The following is a 19791-nucleotide window of genomic DNA, read 5'->3' as shown; positions in this document are numbered from 1 at the left end:
GCTAGTTTGCCTGCACAGAGGCAGAGAAAAAAAAACTTAAAGAAAGCATGTGTGCTTAACGGAGCGTTGGACTCCCACGTTGTAGAAGAGTTTTGGAATCAATGTAACCATCTTCATAAGGATAGAAAACCTAATAGCTTCAGGTTTTGCTTAGATGGATAGCCAGTCTCATTTCTTAGTGTTATTATAGGTAGTAGCATACACTATCACTACCGAGACACAGATCCTACGGAGACAATACTTGAAAAACCATAAAGTTTTTAGCGTATCGATGTGAGAATACAAGATACAAAGAGGTGCTATTTTTTTAGACACTCCCCTTTTTAGCATGTTTGACTCTTGAAGCGTCCTTTTGCCAACGGAACATTCGCAAAGCAAGAAAAGTTGACAATTTCAAAATTATGGACTAGTCCACTGGAGTTAGAGGGGCAGCTGTCTAGAACGTTGTTGGTAATGGTTCCATGACATCCGCTAGATGTCTCTGTAAAAATATAGTTATCGTCTGCACCGCTGATATGATTTGATTGATAATATGTGTTATGTTAATGTAAATAAACTTTCTGGGTGTTCCCGTAGTATTAGACATATGTAGTTCGATATATATATTTTGTTTTGTCAAATTGGCTTGTACTAATACCAGTTTTAGGCCTAGTTTGTGGTTATGGAAGGTATGCAGGGAGACCAACACATACCTCAGTTTTTTTTTTAAATCTAGCAGAGAATGTAATACTGCTGCAAAAGAGAAGCGAACTTCCTATCAGTGCTATTATGTTGTTTATCATGTGTCAGGCTACTTCAGCCTTATTTAGAGTCATTTAATTTGTTTATATTTTGCATAGTGCATTTAATTTGTTTTATTAACATCATTAATTTGTTCAGAAACCAAATCCTTCAATGCATCCGTTTCTGTAATTCATCATATTCAATGTCACTTGTTCAAGCAGTTCCTGGTGTCGCCGATAGATGGTGTCACCTGTCAAAGGTGTCTAAGTAAACATGTCAAGTGACGAAGTTTAAATAATGTTGGTGTTTGTGTTAATATTTCTCGTAATTACGGCACAGTGTGTGTGCGTAACAGATACTAAATTGAAGCTTGATTAATAAGCAATTTAACAAACATAGTGACAGACAACGATGCGGTTGGAGTGATAGACAAAGTGGAAAAGAACATGAACAAGTGTGTTTTTTTTAAGTTATTTAGGTCACTGGAAACTCACAGGTGAGGGAGGCACCTTCACCCCTATTCCAGTGGAACGGGCTATTTTGGTTCGGCCCAACCCAGCAGTTGAAAGAAACAATGAAACTGCAAAGGAATATAACAGTACTCGGGACAACCAGAAAGACAGTTCTTCCTGAATCGCGAGACAGTGCATATCGAACACTGCAAGTCGTTATCGTGTTGACCGTCAGCTATTGGGAACTCTGTACCAGTCAGAGTTGTGTTTACAAGAATAGTGCGTTAGTCACAAACTTATATTTTGTGCGTGTGTGCTGTAGAATGGGCAATCATAGCTAGTTTACTTTCAGTATTTCCTCGTTTTCTCCGGACTAACATTCTCGTGGTGGAATGGGAGAGTAGGAGATACCTATTATATTTATAGAAGTGTGTTTTCACAAAAGTGATATGAGACAAAGTGCGACATATATCACCATTTACTAGTGGGAAGAGACAAAGCTTTACATTATATTTCGTAAAGTGCTTCGCACCAGTACTAATTTTGTGCCATGTCTACGTCACACGCTACATCACTTGTTCACGCTGTTAACAGTGAAACCTAAAGCGAGTAACATCGTTGGTGAAGAAAACGCATTGCCGTGTTCTGTAGGAAATCTCCAATGCTATCGTATAGCATAGTTCAATTAAAACCCATTAAATACAAGAACTGAGCTATTTTTTTGCTTGTATTAAGTAGGCGGGTTTTGAACCAGAGAACTCAGCGTGTCTAATGATGTTAGGCTAGCAAGAACTTTCTTCGTATACAAATATTATCGCTAGTATTATCGCACCAAACTCTACCCTTTTGAACCGCCAGTGATGAGACGGGAATCCCAAGGCAGAGGAAACATGACGGTTAGCGGAACCTAACAGCACGACAGAAGAAGGAAAGGGACATGGTCCACAACTTTGGGAGAAACACTACTAGGCAGTGCATCGATTAGTGTAAGCAGAGACACTTCAAGAAAGAAGAGCGCGGCGTGATAAATACAAAAGTGCACAAACAGTAATAATTGCGAGCTCAAAGTGTGAGAAAGAAATATTAAAAAGAAATATTTTTTTTCTTTTTTTCTTCTTTTGCTCAGGTCTCTTAGCGAGACCACGCGCGCGAGTGCTTTTGTAAATATAATATCTGTGTGCCTCTGGAATTACGGAAGTGGTGCATTAAAGCAGAATTACCACTGGAATGTTGACTTCTTTTATTGTTGCAGTTGGCCGCAAGGTAATGTGTTACCCTTTTGTCTTTCTTGTTTGCTTTTCAGGCCAGAAGCTGGGTCTGTCAATGGATCGTAATTGCGATGAATATATTTTGGGTATCTTTCGCATACAGGATGGGTGTTAAAACCATATTAACCTGTAAATTAGAGTGTCATGCTTAACAGGAATCTTATTTACTTTTTTCAAAATTTTAACTTTTAATCATTCTAAGACTCTACCGACTGACTAAATTCACTAAATTAACTTTGTGGCAGGAGGTTACAGTAATTTAAAGTAAATATCAGCTTAAATATTAAGATTCCTCCCACATTTGCATTTTTGAATATTAATGATTTTTGTAATTTATTCAGATTATGCAAACTCACAGTCCTCCCGCTCACATACGGAAATCAATTTTACAGGAATCCCAAGGGGTGACTTCGTGAATGTACCTTGTAAGACTTGGGTGTATTATTGTGGTTTACGAGACTCGAGGATTTTTCTTCTCTTCTCGTTTCTTTCAAAAATAATTGGTTGATTTGATTTAATTAGCGTTCCTTTCAGCAGCGAGGCTATATGAGACGTGGACCTACCACTTAACGAGGGATTCGAATCACATGCGCTCCAACCGGGAATCGAATCCCGGTTCTTCGCGGCTCGTTCCATTTAATTTTGACGATCCCTCATAAGAGAATCCATTTATCTTTTCTGTTCTATAATTCTCACGCATTCATAAACTGCTATTCCTTGCAGTTATCTTTCAATACAATGCTTAGACACAAAAAAGGGGAAAAGAAACTTATAGATTTAGTGAGTGGATAGAGAAGTTTGATTGATTGATTGATTTGATATAGCGTTCCTTCCAGTAGCAAGGCTATGTGAGACGTGGCTCTACAGCTTAATGTGAATCAAACCCGGGTCTCCCACGCCAAAAGACAGGTAAGCTAACCACTTAGCCACGAGGGAGCTCTCGTCTTGAAAATGAGACGGGAATTTTTAAATTTCTCGTCTCGTCGCCGAATTTGAAAAATATATTTATCGGATTGACACTGGTCGTTTAACACTATCGCTAAGGTTCTTGTATATTTCGCCATATTTTAATCTGTATCCTATATTACATGAATTCATAGTTTCTATATCATTTCAATTTCATTTAAGAGTTCACCGTACAGGATTTTCATAAAGTCTGGACGGATTTAATTCGCTTATAATTTACATAAAAATGCTCATATTGAAATCAAATAAAGGGTAAACGGTAGCGGAAGGATTAAATTTTTACCTGTAATCTGCACCAACTCAGTTCATTCACCGCCACACCTCCAACTGGGCGCCATTCCCAATCCATCGGTTAGGGAATTTCTCGTCAAGGAACTCTCTCACCTTGATTGCATAGTGAGGGGGTGCCCCGTCCTGTTGGAACACTATGTCGTTCTGGATTCCACGTGCCTCCAGTTCCGGAATGAGGTATTTCTGCAACATATCCAGGTACGAATCTCCATTCACGGTCTCCTCTTCAAAAAAGAACGGTCCAATCAGATGATCATAGAACACAGCGCACCAAACGTTCACTTTAGGGCTATCTCTCTTAGAGTTGCCGCTTATCTAACAGTGTTGCCAACTAAAAATTTAATCCTTCCGCTACCGTTTGCACTTTATTTGATTTCATTATGAGCATTTTTATGAAAACTATAAGCAAATTAAATCCGTCCAGACTTTATGAAAACCATGTACTTTTAAAACACTCTGTAGTCTATTAACAGTTGAATACTTACAGTTGCTCTGTGTATTTGTGGGCCTTATATCTTTGGATTTTGTTACCACTGCAGATGGTCACCGCCGGGAATGGAATATTAGAGATGGGATAGCGACTTGTTTCCAAATTGGTGATGGTTGGGATGGACGTAAATCTGTCCCAAACTATCCAAATCAAAACACCAGCTCCAAAAAACGATGCTGATATAATGAGTAGCCAGATAAACCTATTAGAAAATTTAAAAAAAATAAATGTTCTAATTAATAAAAAACATGTTAATAAAAAAACATATGTATATTAGTATCATACAGTATTGCCACGTCGGAAAGCCAAAATATCTGTAGATCAATCATAAATCCATATTTTTAAATGAAAATATCTAGAGAAATACATGTAATGAATATGTGTATTTACCCGATTTTTTCGCTAATTCTTCTATTTAATAGACTAGTGATTCTCAACCTAAATTCTATCACGGCCCCCATTTTATCACATCCTCTTGCTGGCGACTCCCTTATAATTTCTGGTTTGTAATAAGCTTGTGTGGGATTTTTAATATACCTATTGTGGGGATCTCAAGATATCCATCTATTTCTATAATAGTAAAATCCATTTCTTGTACATAATGGATACAATAACTTCCCTAAAAGTGAATGAATTAAAAGTCCTTACAACTGGTTTCCTATAACGAAGATTTTGGTAAATTCTCGTTGAAGAGGAGAGAAGAATATCCTGGGCTGGTATCTGCTGGTCTAAAAGTAATAATTCCATTTGCTATATCGTACCTATGCGAAAGTGGTTTTTCTTCCATGGTAAGCATTAAAACAAAGACAAATACTTATAATTTGAAAATGACTTGGTAACGTGCGTCACGAAGATTGAACCGGACATTGCCGCACTAGTGAATTCATATCATGCTCAGCTTTCAATTTTTTGTTCTTAACAGTATATACGAAAATAAAAACATGACTATCAGAACACAATTCAAAATAATATTTAAAAATATTTTCCGGTATTAGATTCTAATTATATTTATCTCTTTCGCTTATCTTCGCGACTCCCAGGTTGAGAAACCTTGTAATACATAATGCGAAAACAGAGTAACTAAAATATATCTTTTCCCAGCGAGAGATATCAAAATCCCATCTATCAGAGATATCAAAAATTTCATTGATACTCAAAAATTGACCTTTTTTATCTACCTGAAAGTTTAAATTCTTAAGACGGTTTGTCATATTAGGTATATACAATAATACAAAACTAGAAAATAATGCAGAAAAATCCGTACATCACACCACAAATTCTTGTTTCAGTATTGCCTTGAATTTCTTTCTTTCTTTCTTTCTTCTTTTCTTTTATTTTTTATTTAGATCTGCAGATTAATCTATAGACCTGGCAACGATGTCTAGTATCCAAAGTACATTTTAATCCTATATACTGCATTATACCTTTGAAGCAAAAGGTCGATAGGGTTCGATCCCGAGAATCATATAGGCAAAATTAGAAATATAAAACTTCCCGTTCAAGGTGCTTATTTTCTGTCAGATTTCCAATAAGGATGAAAAACACACTATGATGTGATGAAAGTAACCTATAGTTCGGAAGTAAGTGTGTAAGTTTCATTGACGATTCTTAATTACAGGAAACAATACATTACGGAGCCTATATTTACTTATCTTCTTTATCATTTGTTAGTTTCATACCTCGATTTGTTGTCGAGTAATTTATACAACTATAGCAACAGCGGGATGCCGCGCTGCACATTGGTGTGTAAAGCCACGTTTCCACTTTACATGAATCCCGATCTTTCTATCTACTGTTTAGATTTTACAACTTCTTGTAAGCAAGAAAGGTATCACCATCCATGCAGCACTGCAGTCTAGTGGACAAACAATTAACCTCCTCATTAAAAACGTGTATTTTGGCGCATTCCCCCTCTCTGTCCAAAAGAATCCGTTGTTTCGGAAGCGGCGAAACTGGTTTTTCCTTTATGTCAGCGGGAGGGCGATAACAGGTAGCAAGCAAGACGTCCCAGAAAGTTGGACACTGCTCGACTCCTTGCAAGATGGAAAAAATGTTTTATGACCCTTTCAAGACCATGTGTACACGGTGAAATATGGTAGGGTTTCAAGATTTTTTTTATGACAGCTACAAGTTCTTCTAACGTGGCAACCCATCTTAAAGTACTGCCTCAAGACAATGACTTAAGCAGCAGTGAAAAACAGAAAAGAGTTAACAAGAGTCACTATTAGTGACGACACTAGCTTTAATTTTCTGGGGAAGGGACAGGCGCAAGGACAGAGATATTTTTAGGGGATATATAAAAAATAATAGTTCTATATTACTTACAACACAACATGTCTGGGGAAGGAAGTCGGAGAGAAGAAGTGGACGATGCAACCAAGATTTCCCACACTTTCTAGCGTCGTTATAAGTCACTATGCGTCATTGTCGTCAAAGAACATAGTATAAACAGATTATCGGGGCTGCATGGTCGACCTACGGGAAACCGGCTCGTCGTACCACGAAATTAGTGCGTGTAAGAATAACTGATGCGTATGCGGAAGAAATGAACACAGCGACGATCGAGAATTGGACCGACTAATATGGCCACACTGCGGGAAGACAGATATTTTGTACACATTACCCTGACGGAGTGTACTCAGGGGTGTCTGCAGTATTGCCTAGATATTTTAGTTGTAATGGATATAGACTTATATGCGTTGATAATTTAACAGCGTGCGCTAAACGCTGGACTGGTGGAATACATACTTTTCCATTGCCTTCCACCAACCTACAAACACAAACGCCCCGAGCTACAATGAACGCATAAACTCATCGTTGGATCGTGAGTAGAAAACAGTCATATTTTGGAAGAGTTCCGATTCAACCTGTCCTACAGTAATGGGCGATTACGCGTTAGATACTATCGTGACAAGTACAATCTGCAAACGTGAGTTGTTGGGCATCATAAAAGTTGAACGGGCAAGTATATCATAGTGTGGGGCTCTATTGGGTACAACACGCACCCTCGGCTGCTACGCATTTTATGGGAATCTCACCAGTGGTCGTTATATGAGGAAGATCTTAGTGCCAAGGTCATACTCTGTCTTCAGATAGTTTCAGAACAACGACGCCAAGCCATACGTATCACGGATTGTGCAAGCCTTCTTCGAGTAATAAAGAGCACCACTATTTCCCTCGTCTACAAGCTCGCCCAGCATTTAGCTCATTGAACATTTGTGTAATACAACTGACCAAAGCTTTAGTAGTCACGATTCTTCAGTAGAGTGTTTTAATCTTTTCTGGATTCACATACAAACAGTGTGCCAGGCGATTGATAAGGAAGAAATCCAACGCCAGTTTCAAGCGATACCACAACTTAATCTGATTACAGCACATGAAAGCTTCAGGCCACATCAAAATTAGTACAGTTCTCCAATTGTAGTCATTTATAAATGGTTGTGTATTTAGCTAAAGAGAAGGAATGAAACAATAGTTCCTTAATTTATTTTAAACTTTAAAATTTATAGTTAGATACGCTTTGGCGACTGATACGAAAATAGAATCTGGGACAATTTATATTATCTCTCGGTGACCTGTTGTTTTGTATGGTTGCGAAATATTGTCATTTACTGTGAGGGAAGAACGTAGATTCAAAGTATTTGAGAATAAGATACGGAAACGAATATTCGGACCCAAGAGAAACGGGAATGGTGAATTTCGGAAATTTTATAACGAGGAACTGCATAATTTATACGGTTTACCAAACATTGTTAGGGTCATTAAGTCTACGAGGCACAGGTGGAAAGATCATGTAGCCAGAATGAAGAAAATAGGAACGTTCTCAAAGTTTCAACTGGAATTCTAATTGGGAAACGACCATGAGGAAGATCTAGGCGCAGATGGGAGGACAATATTAAGATACATCTTGCAGAAATAGGAATACAAAGTAGAAATTGGATCCAGTTGGCTAAGCATAAAATTCAATAGAGAGCTTTTGTGAATGCCGGGTTTCATAGGCTATAGAGTTCGTTAGTTTTACCATATACGATATCTCACGAAGTAAAAGTATTTATTCATTTTGTCTATTGGTTCAATTGAAATCAATGCCGCCTCCTTGTATTGAAGGCTATTTATAAAACTTGGGCTTAGTATTGAGTGCAGGAATCGAATACCTGAGGTTTCACTGTAAGAGTAAAACCACGTCTCCTGCACCAAAAATGATACTCATGCAATTTTCCAGTGGTTACAAACCATTATCCAAAAATCACCTCTTATAAAACATGTCTTTCCCCACTACATAATCTCGCTCTCATTAGAGAAAGAAATAGTAGATGGATAGATAGATAAATCGATATGCCCTCTTAGGAAATAAACCGTAAAAGGTAGACAAACGCAAAATTTTTACTGAATACCACAAGTGACAAGTAGAGACCTGTACAGCATCCCAATACAAGGTGGTGTGACGAAAGTAGGAGGCGTAATAATAATACTTTGTTAAAGATGTGCCAACTTCCAATATACCTAATACCGTATATACCAAACCTTACGGCGCAACAGCCCGCAAGGGCCAGGGCCGGCTATGCGACATTTTATGGGGGTGGATATGTTAGATGGTGGAACAATTGCCCTTAGATGGTCTAAGTCTTAGACGTGTGCACAGGAGAAAGGCGGAAAATGCCACCTCTAATAGTTTGGTACTTAGGTATATCGAAAATGTTTTAAGCAGCAAAGACCATAATTTTGAATTGGGATTCACTATATCTTATTATCTTTCCAGCCTTTGAAATGCCCGAAAAAAAAAGTTGACAAATTATTTCCAAACTTAGTTTTGTTAAACAAACACATAATGTTTCAGTTTCCAGACATTTCTTTCCATGCAGCTTAGAAATATTCTTGGGAAAGATATGTTTATTTTATTTATTATTATTATTATTATTATTATTATTATTATTATTATTATTATTATTATTATTATTATTATTATTTTAAACTGCAACTGCTCATGTTGTATCAACTTTGTTCTGAAATTGAGAATAAGATGCTAAAATTGGAAGAGAGTAGGAATTTCAGAATAGGGCTAAGGCAAATATATTTGTTGCCACATAATTCCCCTATTGTAATACAAGAAACGTAATTACTTAATACAAGAAACATAACTACTCAATGATCTTAACAGTAAACTAGTAAATATATAATAGTTTTCATTTTAAAAGCATAAGGTAGTAAAGTATTCGAAAATTTCATTTTTTCCCAAGCTCGGGAAAAAACGGTAAAAAACTGTTTTTTTACCTAAAATTTCCGTTTTTTTTTCAGGCCTTTACAACACTAGTAGGGATGCGCACGAGACAAGATTTGTGGCTGTCTCGTCTCGAAAATGTGCTGTAAAAGTGATGTGTCGACTCGAAAAATGTATATTTTTCTATTGAAAGACCCGTGTCTCGACTCGAATTTTGTCAGGAAAACGTGACTCGACTCGTCTCGCACGCATCCCTTGTCATGTGATCCCAGTTCTCATTGTTGATATATGAGCATTTGAGATTAAGGAGTAAACGCTTATGCCTTGTTCTGAGAGACCATATGCTTAACCCTGTAGCTGTATGAATTTCTAAAAGCAAAGATAGTGTAACTAAAATTTGCGGACCTGTTTATAACTGGTTAAAATTTACTGTTATGTCTGAGTATAACAAACGGTTGTGCGAATTCTAAATATTTTGACAACCAATTTTAGCGAACTGGTGCGAACTGGCTGAATAGCACCAGTGAACATGTGCCAGTAACACAGGGCCACGAGATAATCTACTCATGTGATCACATAATGTAACTGAACAATAACTTATTGCATCAAGATTCATGCATGACAATTTAGTAGAACAAGCATAGCACTCAACGTGTACTTACCTTTCCAGCAAGTGTTTGCCCGGTTGCGTTAAATGCTTCCATCCGTGAAGGGACGTTTTATCGCAAAAATCTATGATTTGCAATAAAAATAAGTTAGCCCACGTGGGTAATTCTAGCCTTTTCTGAACATCTGGTTTTTCGTCGTTTACATTGGACCAGGCTTGCCTTCCTTCTCTAAGTAACATGTTTATTTAAGTAACATGTCCAATACCACACACACACTGATTTTTACTTTAGCTTTAGAAAATAGCAACAAATAGCACGCATTTCCAGAGACATCTGTTGGCAAGAAAGATAATTACGCCTCTATGGTCGTAATTTGCTTTCAATGAACAAAATGAAGATCGATAAATCAGCAAAGAGCTAAGTGATATGTGGTAATTACTTATTCTTATGTCTTATTAGCGTAGGCCGCTAAACATCCGGTGCTTATCGGATTTGAATTTATTGACCCTTCGCTTTTAATAACTTATTTATTGATTGGCCGAGTTTGTCTCTCCTTTTCCCTCTCTTGAAGCACGTGCTACTTGTAACAGCTTGATCAATCAAACAGTTTTCTGATAAATATGAAAGACACAAAATATTTGTCAAAGATAATTCCATTCACTTCCAATTTCTTTCACACAGAACTCCTATATTCCTTAGAGTAAATATAGACAGGGTTGCTAAGTACATACAAAATAAATTAACTGATAGTTTTAGTTAATCATTTCTGTTTTATTGTAGGTAACTTCCAATCATATTTGCAAAACGTGCATTTGCAAGGGACAGCAAATTTCAAGGGATGGCAAAATCTGTCATGATTATATTGTCTGTCATGATTGATTATATCTGTCATATATCCGGTATTTAAAATAGTTGGAAATATACTTCATGATGATGGTAGTTTAAATTTACTAAGCTGACCTTCTATTTGAATATTACATTCATAAATCATGTTTACGTACCTTTAGTTTATGCTCACATGGAGTGTTAAAGTATATGATCAAATAAATCCCACCATAAATTGCTTGATTGTTGTTAAATACATGAACTGAATCCTCGAACATTAGCGACCACCTATTCCACTTAGTTCGTTATCATAGTTTTTATATGAAAACTAGTCTTGTTTTTGTCACAAACAAGTTCCTTATCATCGAAGTTTGAAACAATTTTTTAAAAAAATTTTAACAGATGTGGAAGAAAAGTCCAGAAATAAAGATAAAAGAGCTAGTTGTACTGGAATTGCAAACTGATATATAGAGATTGTTTCTCGATATTGAATTCTATAAAAAGAATTACCATCTTTTCTCTGTACGCTTTGTCTTTCACTAACATAATAGATTATTATTTAAAGAAAAAAAAAAAAACAGACACAACGACATTGTATGTGTATGTGTAATGTTTAAATCTTTCTGACTACGAGTACATTTCCCCTTCCCTTCGTTTTTCATGATGCGGGTAGCATACTTAAAATCGTGGCTTTTAAGTTTTTTCACTACAACGAAATTAAACTACCGCTAATTTTAGAATTTTTCTGTAATATTTTCTAAACAAATAAAAATATTCGAAAAGCAGAAACGTAGTGAACTAGACAATACGATTTTGCATGTGATACTTTTACGACAATTCACCTATCCGCTTTTGGTATGCCGCTATTTACAGAACCCGCAAAAAATGCCAAATCTATTTACAGTTGCAAATCGAAAGCATATAGATGAGTTGTGATAACGGTATCACATGGAAAATCGTATGGTGTAGTTCATTACGTTTCTGCTTTTCGAATAATTTTATTTGTTTTGAAGATATTACAGAAAAACTCTAAAATTAGCGGTAGTTTAATTTCGCTGTAGTGAAGACCCTTAAGATTTTATCTTTCTGGAGAAAAGGGGCAGCAAATCATGCTATTGCACGGCGCGGCAAATTGCCTAGGGCCGACCTTAGTAACTTCTAGTTAAACACATAATTTGAATATGAAAACAAAGTTAAGGTTGTTGAATACCACCGTCCAGCGTTTGGTTCAGAAAGATCTTTGTGGGATAGGAGGAGGGAAGATTTTATGGTGCGTAGGGGCATGATCGGAATTACTCAAAGGCCCATAGGGCTTGAGATTCCTTCCCCTTCCAACTCACACACACAAAATCTGAAGCCAAACTTACTTTTCTATTTCATTCGACATGTAACACTTGATGTTATAATAAACCGAGATATATTACTAACGTGCACAACCCCATGCGTATACACTCAACTGCGAGATTAGGCTGACAATGGTAATTGCTCGGGAGAAACAAGCACCTTCTGTCGTCAGCCCAGTGGAGAAATTAAAGTTAGCCAACCGAAGTGTTAACGCGTGAAAATGTCCCCATGAGCTACTAGTAGCTCGCGATCGACGGTTTGGCAGTCACTGGTCTAAAGGTTTACAAAGTATCGCTTCCTTACAGCAATTCGAATTGGAGTAATCAATCACAATCTATTTACAATTTGATGTGTATATAAACAACTTAAATGTTAATTTACATTTTATTATAAATATCTATTCGTATTAAATTTAGTGATGATCTATATATAGGAGAATTAAAAGTGGCAAAAAAAAAATACCAATTATTCTAGTTATAATAAATATTAAATCATGTAATCAATCTTACAAGGACATTCTGTATTACACTAAAAAGAAAGTGAGAGGAAACGGGAGAACCCGGAGCAAACCCATGCACATGGTGTTTGTCCACTTCAAAGCTCACTTGGCGCGAGCAGGGGTCGAACCAAGGACCCCATGCACCAGAGTTGAATGTCTGCTCTATTCAATTCAGTTATTACAATGTTGGCAATTTTTTAGAAGTTATTTCAAAATGTGTTTTTCTTTCTTACACACGGTCTTCTTTTACTATAACAACCTTAGATATTTTCAAGAATGTTATAAATAGAGGATCTGCCCATATGTATCTTAATCCTATTAAATCGATGAAGCTAAAAACTAACCGAGCATCGGCACGTCTAATTGGCTACTCTCGTTTCTGCCATCGTCTGATTGGCTAGTTTCGTTTCCGCCATGATTGTTGGCTCAAAACATTGCGATCCTGTTGGGCGGAGTGGGCAGAGTAGGGGTGGCGTAACTGTGACGTATGGCTTCAAGATTTTGTTGTAAGGCCAGATCCTCTATTTTATAAGATCCTTGGATATTTCATTTTAAAAGTTTTCGTAATTTTCGGAAAGAGAGCTTTCTTTTCTTCTTCTTTTACTCTCTTTTTTAACTTTAGAAACTTTCTACCCAAAATTAGTTGCGGTAATATTCACCAACTGTCAGTCCTCCTTTTGCTAACATTTGCTTAAATTAGACGCAGATTGCAATGGGCTCATCTTTAGAAAATGATTAAGAGTCGACCTTTGCGTTTCAAGAAAAGTTTCAGAAATCAATAAAGGTAGATCTGGGTCATTGTAATGTAAATATTTACAAGTCATCACTATTGAACCGTAACAATTCTTAGTGAGAGAAAAGGTGTTATAATGACTCAGCCAATATGTAGGCCTACAGACAACTATCAACCAAAGTGAACCTTGCTGTGGACAAACACCGTGTGCGTGGGTTTTCTCGGGGTTCTCCCGTTTCCTCCCACTTTCTTCATTCCACCATTTCATTCATTTCTCATAATCACCGTCTCCTTTAACCTAACCGGCATAACCGTGGGACGTAAAACTCAAAAATTTCATTTCGACTATCAATCAATTCTGGAGTTTTTCGATTCTGCAGGATCTTCTAACATTTTATTTAAATATCGTGCAAAGCATTTGGAGATTAGTAAAACGGTGTGTGTGAGATTGGTCAGAATGAAATGTCTGCTTTGACGCCTAGATGGAAACTCACTTTAGCAATATAACACAGGGAGCTCACTTTAGCAATATAACACAGGTAAGGTCGTGCGTCTGATGTTACAAATTCTGTACACGCCCAGCAAACAAAATTGGATATTCGGCATTGAGATTTCCATGTAATAATTAAACATATTTACAGTGCCGTGCTGTGGAAAATCAGCGCCCGTGGCGAGAATATACGACGGCGACCCCTTACATATGAGTGAGATCGACAGACCAGCCGCAAAGCACCACTATGGTTGGTGAGAAGCATAAGAAGATTTTCACAAATAACCCCTGCTTTTCTTTGATTTTGAGCACTTTTTATTACTTTCTCCTTTCATTTTATATATATTTTCTTTTATCCTCCTGAATTTACTTCGACGCCCGGGACCGTCGCCCCGCTCGCCCTCCCCACTGCACGGTACTGTATGTTTATCATTGTTTCTTCATAATTTATGTAGAATTAAAGAATATAGGTGGCAGACGTTTACCGATAATTCTTAAAGTGTGTCGCAAACAGCAACACAATGAGGATGTAACTGCATTAATTAAAATTTATTGTTCTTGTGCGAAGAATGGAGATTTCTATTATACATATATATTTATACAGTGTGTCCGGATGAAAATGTTTGAATAACTCGTGAATCAGTAGTGATAGAATCGTCCGGTTTTGGTTTTCGGAAAGAGATAAGAATAGACTTTTATGTCCAACAGACAACTGAACGAGACAGGACTTCACACATGCATATTACTCGTGAGGAAAAATCCATGCCAGAAACTGTTTGTCAGAAACTGGAACGTACTTGTTGGTTCGCAGAATTCAAGTCCCTTGTAACCACGCAGATAAGCTTTAGATACCATAACGGAGAGGAACCACTGCAATATTAGATGACACTTACAATGGTTGAAAATTGGCTTTCTGTTGAGGAGGAAAGACAGAAAAAAAAATGAATGAAGAAGTCGAGACGATTCGGGAAATCTTTCGGAGAAGTCCATGGAAATCTATAAGGCATGTGAGACAGAACTGAGAACCCTTCGTTCGACTGTGCATGATATTGTGCATAAAATGTTACGTCTAAGAACTTACAAGCTACAGATTATTCAAAACTTCAGTTTAAGAAGCTTTGCAGATATGTATTCGCTGTTAAAATGCTATCGCACATTCATAAGGGCAATGGTTTCCTTAAAAGGGTAGCATTTTTCTGACGAAGCCACCTTCCATACGCTAGGTAGAGGTGCGTAGACATAACTGTAAGATTTGGGGTGAGAAAAATTCACATCAGTTTGTGATAAAGGAAAGCAACAGCCCAAAATTAAACGTTTGGTGTGCGTTGACTGAAAATTCTGTCATAGTCTCATTCTTCTGTGAGGAGGATACACTTACAAGAACCTGTTGGTACTTGGCAATGTTGGAAAATTATGCTGTGACTTACATACATGTTTCAAAAAGATAGTGCCCCTCCTTATCATACCCGTTCCTTGAGAGAATTTCTGGATATCAATTCCCAGAACCATCGGGTTGGAAGGGAAGTTCCCATTCAGTGGCCCAAGATACCTTCCGACTTGATCCCCTGTACTTTCTGTATACCACACGTAAGTTCAAGATTGGATATGGGGGCCACGGTGGCTCAGTGTAGAGCGTTCACCTCTGGTGCATGGGGTCTCGGGTTCAAACTCTGCTCCTGCCAAGTGAACTTTGTGGTGGACAAACACCGTGTGAGTGGGGTTCCTCGGGGTACTCCCGTTTCCTCTCACTTTCTTCATTCCACCATTTCTAATCATCACCGTCTCCTTTAGCCTAGCCGGCATAACCGTGGGACGTAAAACTCAGAAATTTCATTTCAAGATTGGATCTTGAACATCTAATAGTCTACAAAAAATCAATCTGATCTCAAGATCTAATACAAAAAAATATTGATGCTTGTGGATCCCTGAGACCAGGCAACACTTGAAGGGAGTTTGACGAAAGAACGGTAGCTGAGTTGCAGAAAGCTTACCTCTTGTACGTGGAGGCCGTGGTTCGATCCTTGACTAAGTAAGTTTGTGGTTAAAAACATTGTGTCCGTGGTTTTCTCGGGTACTCTCGATTCCTTCAACATTTTCATTCTATCAACTCTTCGATAATCGTTAACTTACCTTAACCCTTTCCGGATCCTGGCATTTTGGGCTATTTTTTAGACTTTCAGTCAAGCAGCTACTGCATCGTCACTATTTATCCTAGGATCATGGTTCATACCTCATTCTCTTCAGAATAGAGCAGGCTTTCAAATGGTATCACTTTAATGCCAATACCATATACCAGGAGAGGGAAAATTGATGTCAAAGTGAAAATTTTGATGGGAAAATTTTTTTGTCCAACTTTGGGCCCCCTGCCCCCCCCCCCCCTGTGTGAACGTAGAGACCTCCAAAAACTCTGATGAATAGTACTTGGTAAACTAAATGTGTGTACCAAATTTCAAGTTTCTATCTTGAATAGTAAGGGCGGGAGAAATTTTATCAGGAATTCCCACCATGCCCAAAACGACCGCAAAACACCATGATCTCAGGGAAAAAATTTCCTGAGACATCCCTAATTACCCTAGGGTCATGTTTCGCCCATCATTCTCTTCAGAATGGAACTGCCTTTCAGACGGTATGACTCACGTTGTCCTATCATGTATTTGAGGTGGGAAAATGACGAAAAACGGGATTTTTGGGGTAAAAATATCCCTTTTTTAACCCTTTGCCCCTCTGGTTCCCCCCCCCCTGTTTTAACACTGACATCGGAACAAAAAATCTGGTAAATACTACTCGGTGGACTGAATGTTTGTGCAAAATTTCAATCTTCTACGTTCAAAAATAAGCCCGCCGAAAAATATATATACCGACAATGCCCCATTTTTCCCTATATAGAAGTATATTTTTTAAAAATTCCCTGAGACATCCCTAATTACTCTAGGATAATAATTGGACCGTCGTTCTCTTCAGAATGGAACTGCCTTTCAGACGGTATGACTCACGTGGTCCTATCATGTATGTAAGGCGGGAAAATGACGAAAAACGGGATTTTGGGGGTAAAAAATCCCCTTTCTTACCCCTTTGCCCCTCTGGTTCCCCCCTGTTTTAGCACTGACATCGGAAAAGAAATCTGGTAAATACTACTCGGTGGACTGAATGTTTGTGCAAAATTTCAATCTTCTACGTAGAAAAATAAGCCCGCCAAAAAATATTGAACATAGGCTTAGAAAATGAGCAAAGAAATTTTAGACTTATGACGTCATCACCTCCTATGTCTGGACGCAGGACGGTCTGAAACCATACGTAATGTCTTCTACAAGGCCTCTGGACTTGGAAAAAAAAACCGGACGAAAAAGCTCAAATAGGAGAGAAATAACGCAATGTACCACGAAAAACGCGTATGGTACAAAATTGCACCATAGGATCTCCAAAGGGTTAATTATCCGTCTCATTTAGCCTTAAGGGCATAATCGTGGGTCTCTAGATTGAAAGACTTTAATTTTTTGTTTTCTTATTGGTGAGTGCAAAATTCAAAGTTGCAATAAGGATCCTTAAGTTTTGATAGAAGATTATTTAGCTTGATGACATTCATGTAGCGTATGTAAAATTCTTGCCACATTATGCTCTTTAGGCTAAAACAGACGGACAATTAAGGCAAATGAATAATGATGGAAGAGTTAGTGGGATGAGAATGTGGAAGGAAACGAGAATACCAAGAAAACCCACTGACATGCATATAAGTGCTCCAACACTGAGCTACTATCCCCCACTAAATAATAGAATATCATATATAACAACCCAATAGGTTACTATAGTGCTGCCAAAATGTCTTGAGCCGTGGCAAAAAATGCGAACTAAAGCTCACCCTCGACACACCCACGCGTTGAGCCAATAAGGGTTCAGCTGTTGCTAAGCGGGAGAGAATTAGCGAAAGGGAGTGGAATTCCTTCAGTCGACAGCAGCGCTCAGAACGGAAGACTAGGTGTCAACTCCATGTGCTATATCTATAGTTACTTGACTTGTGTGCTCAGGAGATTCGTCGTTGCTAAGCGGTTAGCGTACGCGCCTTTGGCGTTGGAGACCCGGGTCCTGATTTCTTGCTGGAGCTCATGTGGTTTGGACCCCACGTTAAGCTGTAGCTTCACATGTCATATAACCTCGCTGCTGATAGGGAGATAAAATCAAAGCAAATTGTGGGCTGAGTTCTTGTTTAAAATCAACATAACCTGTGTTCAAAGCAAACTTTTTCCCAAGAATGCCAATGAGATGCGGTATCCTGGGAAATCATTAAATATATGTTTAGATGTGTGAAAAATTAAAAAATAAATAAATTTGGCAACACTGACGGAAATCTTTATATAACAGGCATGAATGAAATATATGTGTTCATTCAGTTTGTTCTGGGAGTTCTTCATAAAAGGTTTGAGAGCTTATCAATGTCTCGGGAGCTTTTAATAAAGAGAGAAAAGAAAGTTTGCACATGTATTGGCCTTCATTAATTACAACATATTATTAATTTCATATTGGTCGCTACACGTGCGTCATTTGTTGCCATACCATGTGACCTTGAATCTACAAGATAGAAGAATCAATTGACCGGAAGCGTGTTCATTTAAACAATGGATGGTGGGCAGTGTCCAGATATTTCCGTTTTTCTCTCAGTTCGATATACAGTATTTTATCTGTTACTCTATAAAAGACTAAGAAGCCGCGGTGGCTCAATGGTAGAGCGTTCACCTCTGGTGCTTGGGGTCCGGGTTCAATCCCAGCACCCGCCAAGAGAACTTTGTGGTGGACAAACACCGTGTACGTGGGTTTTCTCGGGGTTCTCCCGTTTCCTCCGACTTTCTTCATTCCACCATTTCATTCATTATTCACCGTCTCCTTTAGCCTAACCGGCACAACAGTGGGAAAAATTAAAAATTTCATTTCATTTTTTCTATAAAGAACTTTTCGATTTGACTCTGTTGCTGCCCTGGAGTAAATTTCCTGACAGACACATTTACAGAAACTGGGGTTACCATATGACAGGTTTTTAAAAAGAGAACATTTTTAGATTTCACAAAGTATCTAAATCACTTTACAAATCTCGTAATAGGATAACAAGAAAATATTGCATATTTTCTTTACTCTCCCGATTAAGGAAATATTGAGTACCTTTCTTTCGCGCTTACAGCTGGATTTTGTTCTGTTGTTTTGGCTGTTAAACTTCAACACTATTAACAGTAAATTAGTTACAACTATATATTTTATAAATCTTCAAATCAGTATTCTCTCCCCCAACTGCCGCAATACGACATTTAACCAATTTACTAAACGTCCCATACAGGCCCATATCCAGGGGTGGTCTAGGGGGGCCGGGCTTCCCCTAAATTTTTACTGCCCCCTCTAAAATGTCCATAATAGGCTTGCAAATGAACTATAATATGGGATGAATTATAATATTTAGGGATCGGGCCCCCCTAACTTTCACCGGGCCCCCCTACATTTTCGATCTGGCTACGGGCTAGGTCCCATACTACTTTTGGAATTCAAAAAAAAAAAAAAAAAGGACATGTCCGGTTAAAAATGAAATGAAATGATTCAGTTTAACATTCCATGATTATGCCTATTAAGCTAAGGGAAAAGGATGACTTAGGCAAATCAATGATGGAGAATTTGTGGAATGGGAATGTGGGAGGAAACGAGACTACTCCGAGAAAAGCCACGGACACGATGGTGTCCACCACAAACTTACTTGGCCGGGGATGGAACCAGGAACTCCAAGACCACAAGTAAGCACACTACCACTAAACCACCGTACCCTTACACTTTGATTGAATGTATATATATATATATATATATATATATATATATATATATATATATATATACATTTTTCACAAAGAATGAA

The 19791-nt window shown here is 37.8% G+C and overlaps 1 protein-coding gene across 1 annotated transcript in view; it reads right to left on the bottom strand.

Annotated features, from left to right (window-relative positions):
- The window catches only part of LOC145667475 (sodium channel protein Nach-like), a 48549-nt gene extending 38278 nt beyond the window's left edge, over window positions 1-10271 (bottom strand). The window contains exons 1-2 of the mRNA XM_081734953.1: window positions 10071-10271; window positions 4186-4392 (exon numbers count right to left, since the gene is read on the bottom strand). Of these exons, the coding sequence (XP_081591079.1) occupies window positions 4186-4392; window positions 10071-10255 (392 nt within the window). The 5' untranslated portion in view covers window positions 10256-10271. The remainder of the gene's footprint in view (window positions 1-4185; window positions 4393-10070) is intronic.
- Window positions 10272-19791: the final 9520 nt, after the last annotated feature.

The sequence above is a fragment of the Thermobia domestica genome, chromosome 13 (assembly GCF_964235325.1).
Source record: "Thermobia domestica chromosome 13, izTheDome1.hap1.1, whole genome shotgun sequence".
Classification (NCBI taxonomy): domain Eukaryota; kingdom Metazoa; phylum Arthropoda; class Insecta; order Zygentoma; family Lepismatidae; genus Thermobia; species Thermobia domestica.
This window is presented reverse-complemented; position numbering and strand designations above follow the sequence as displayed.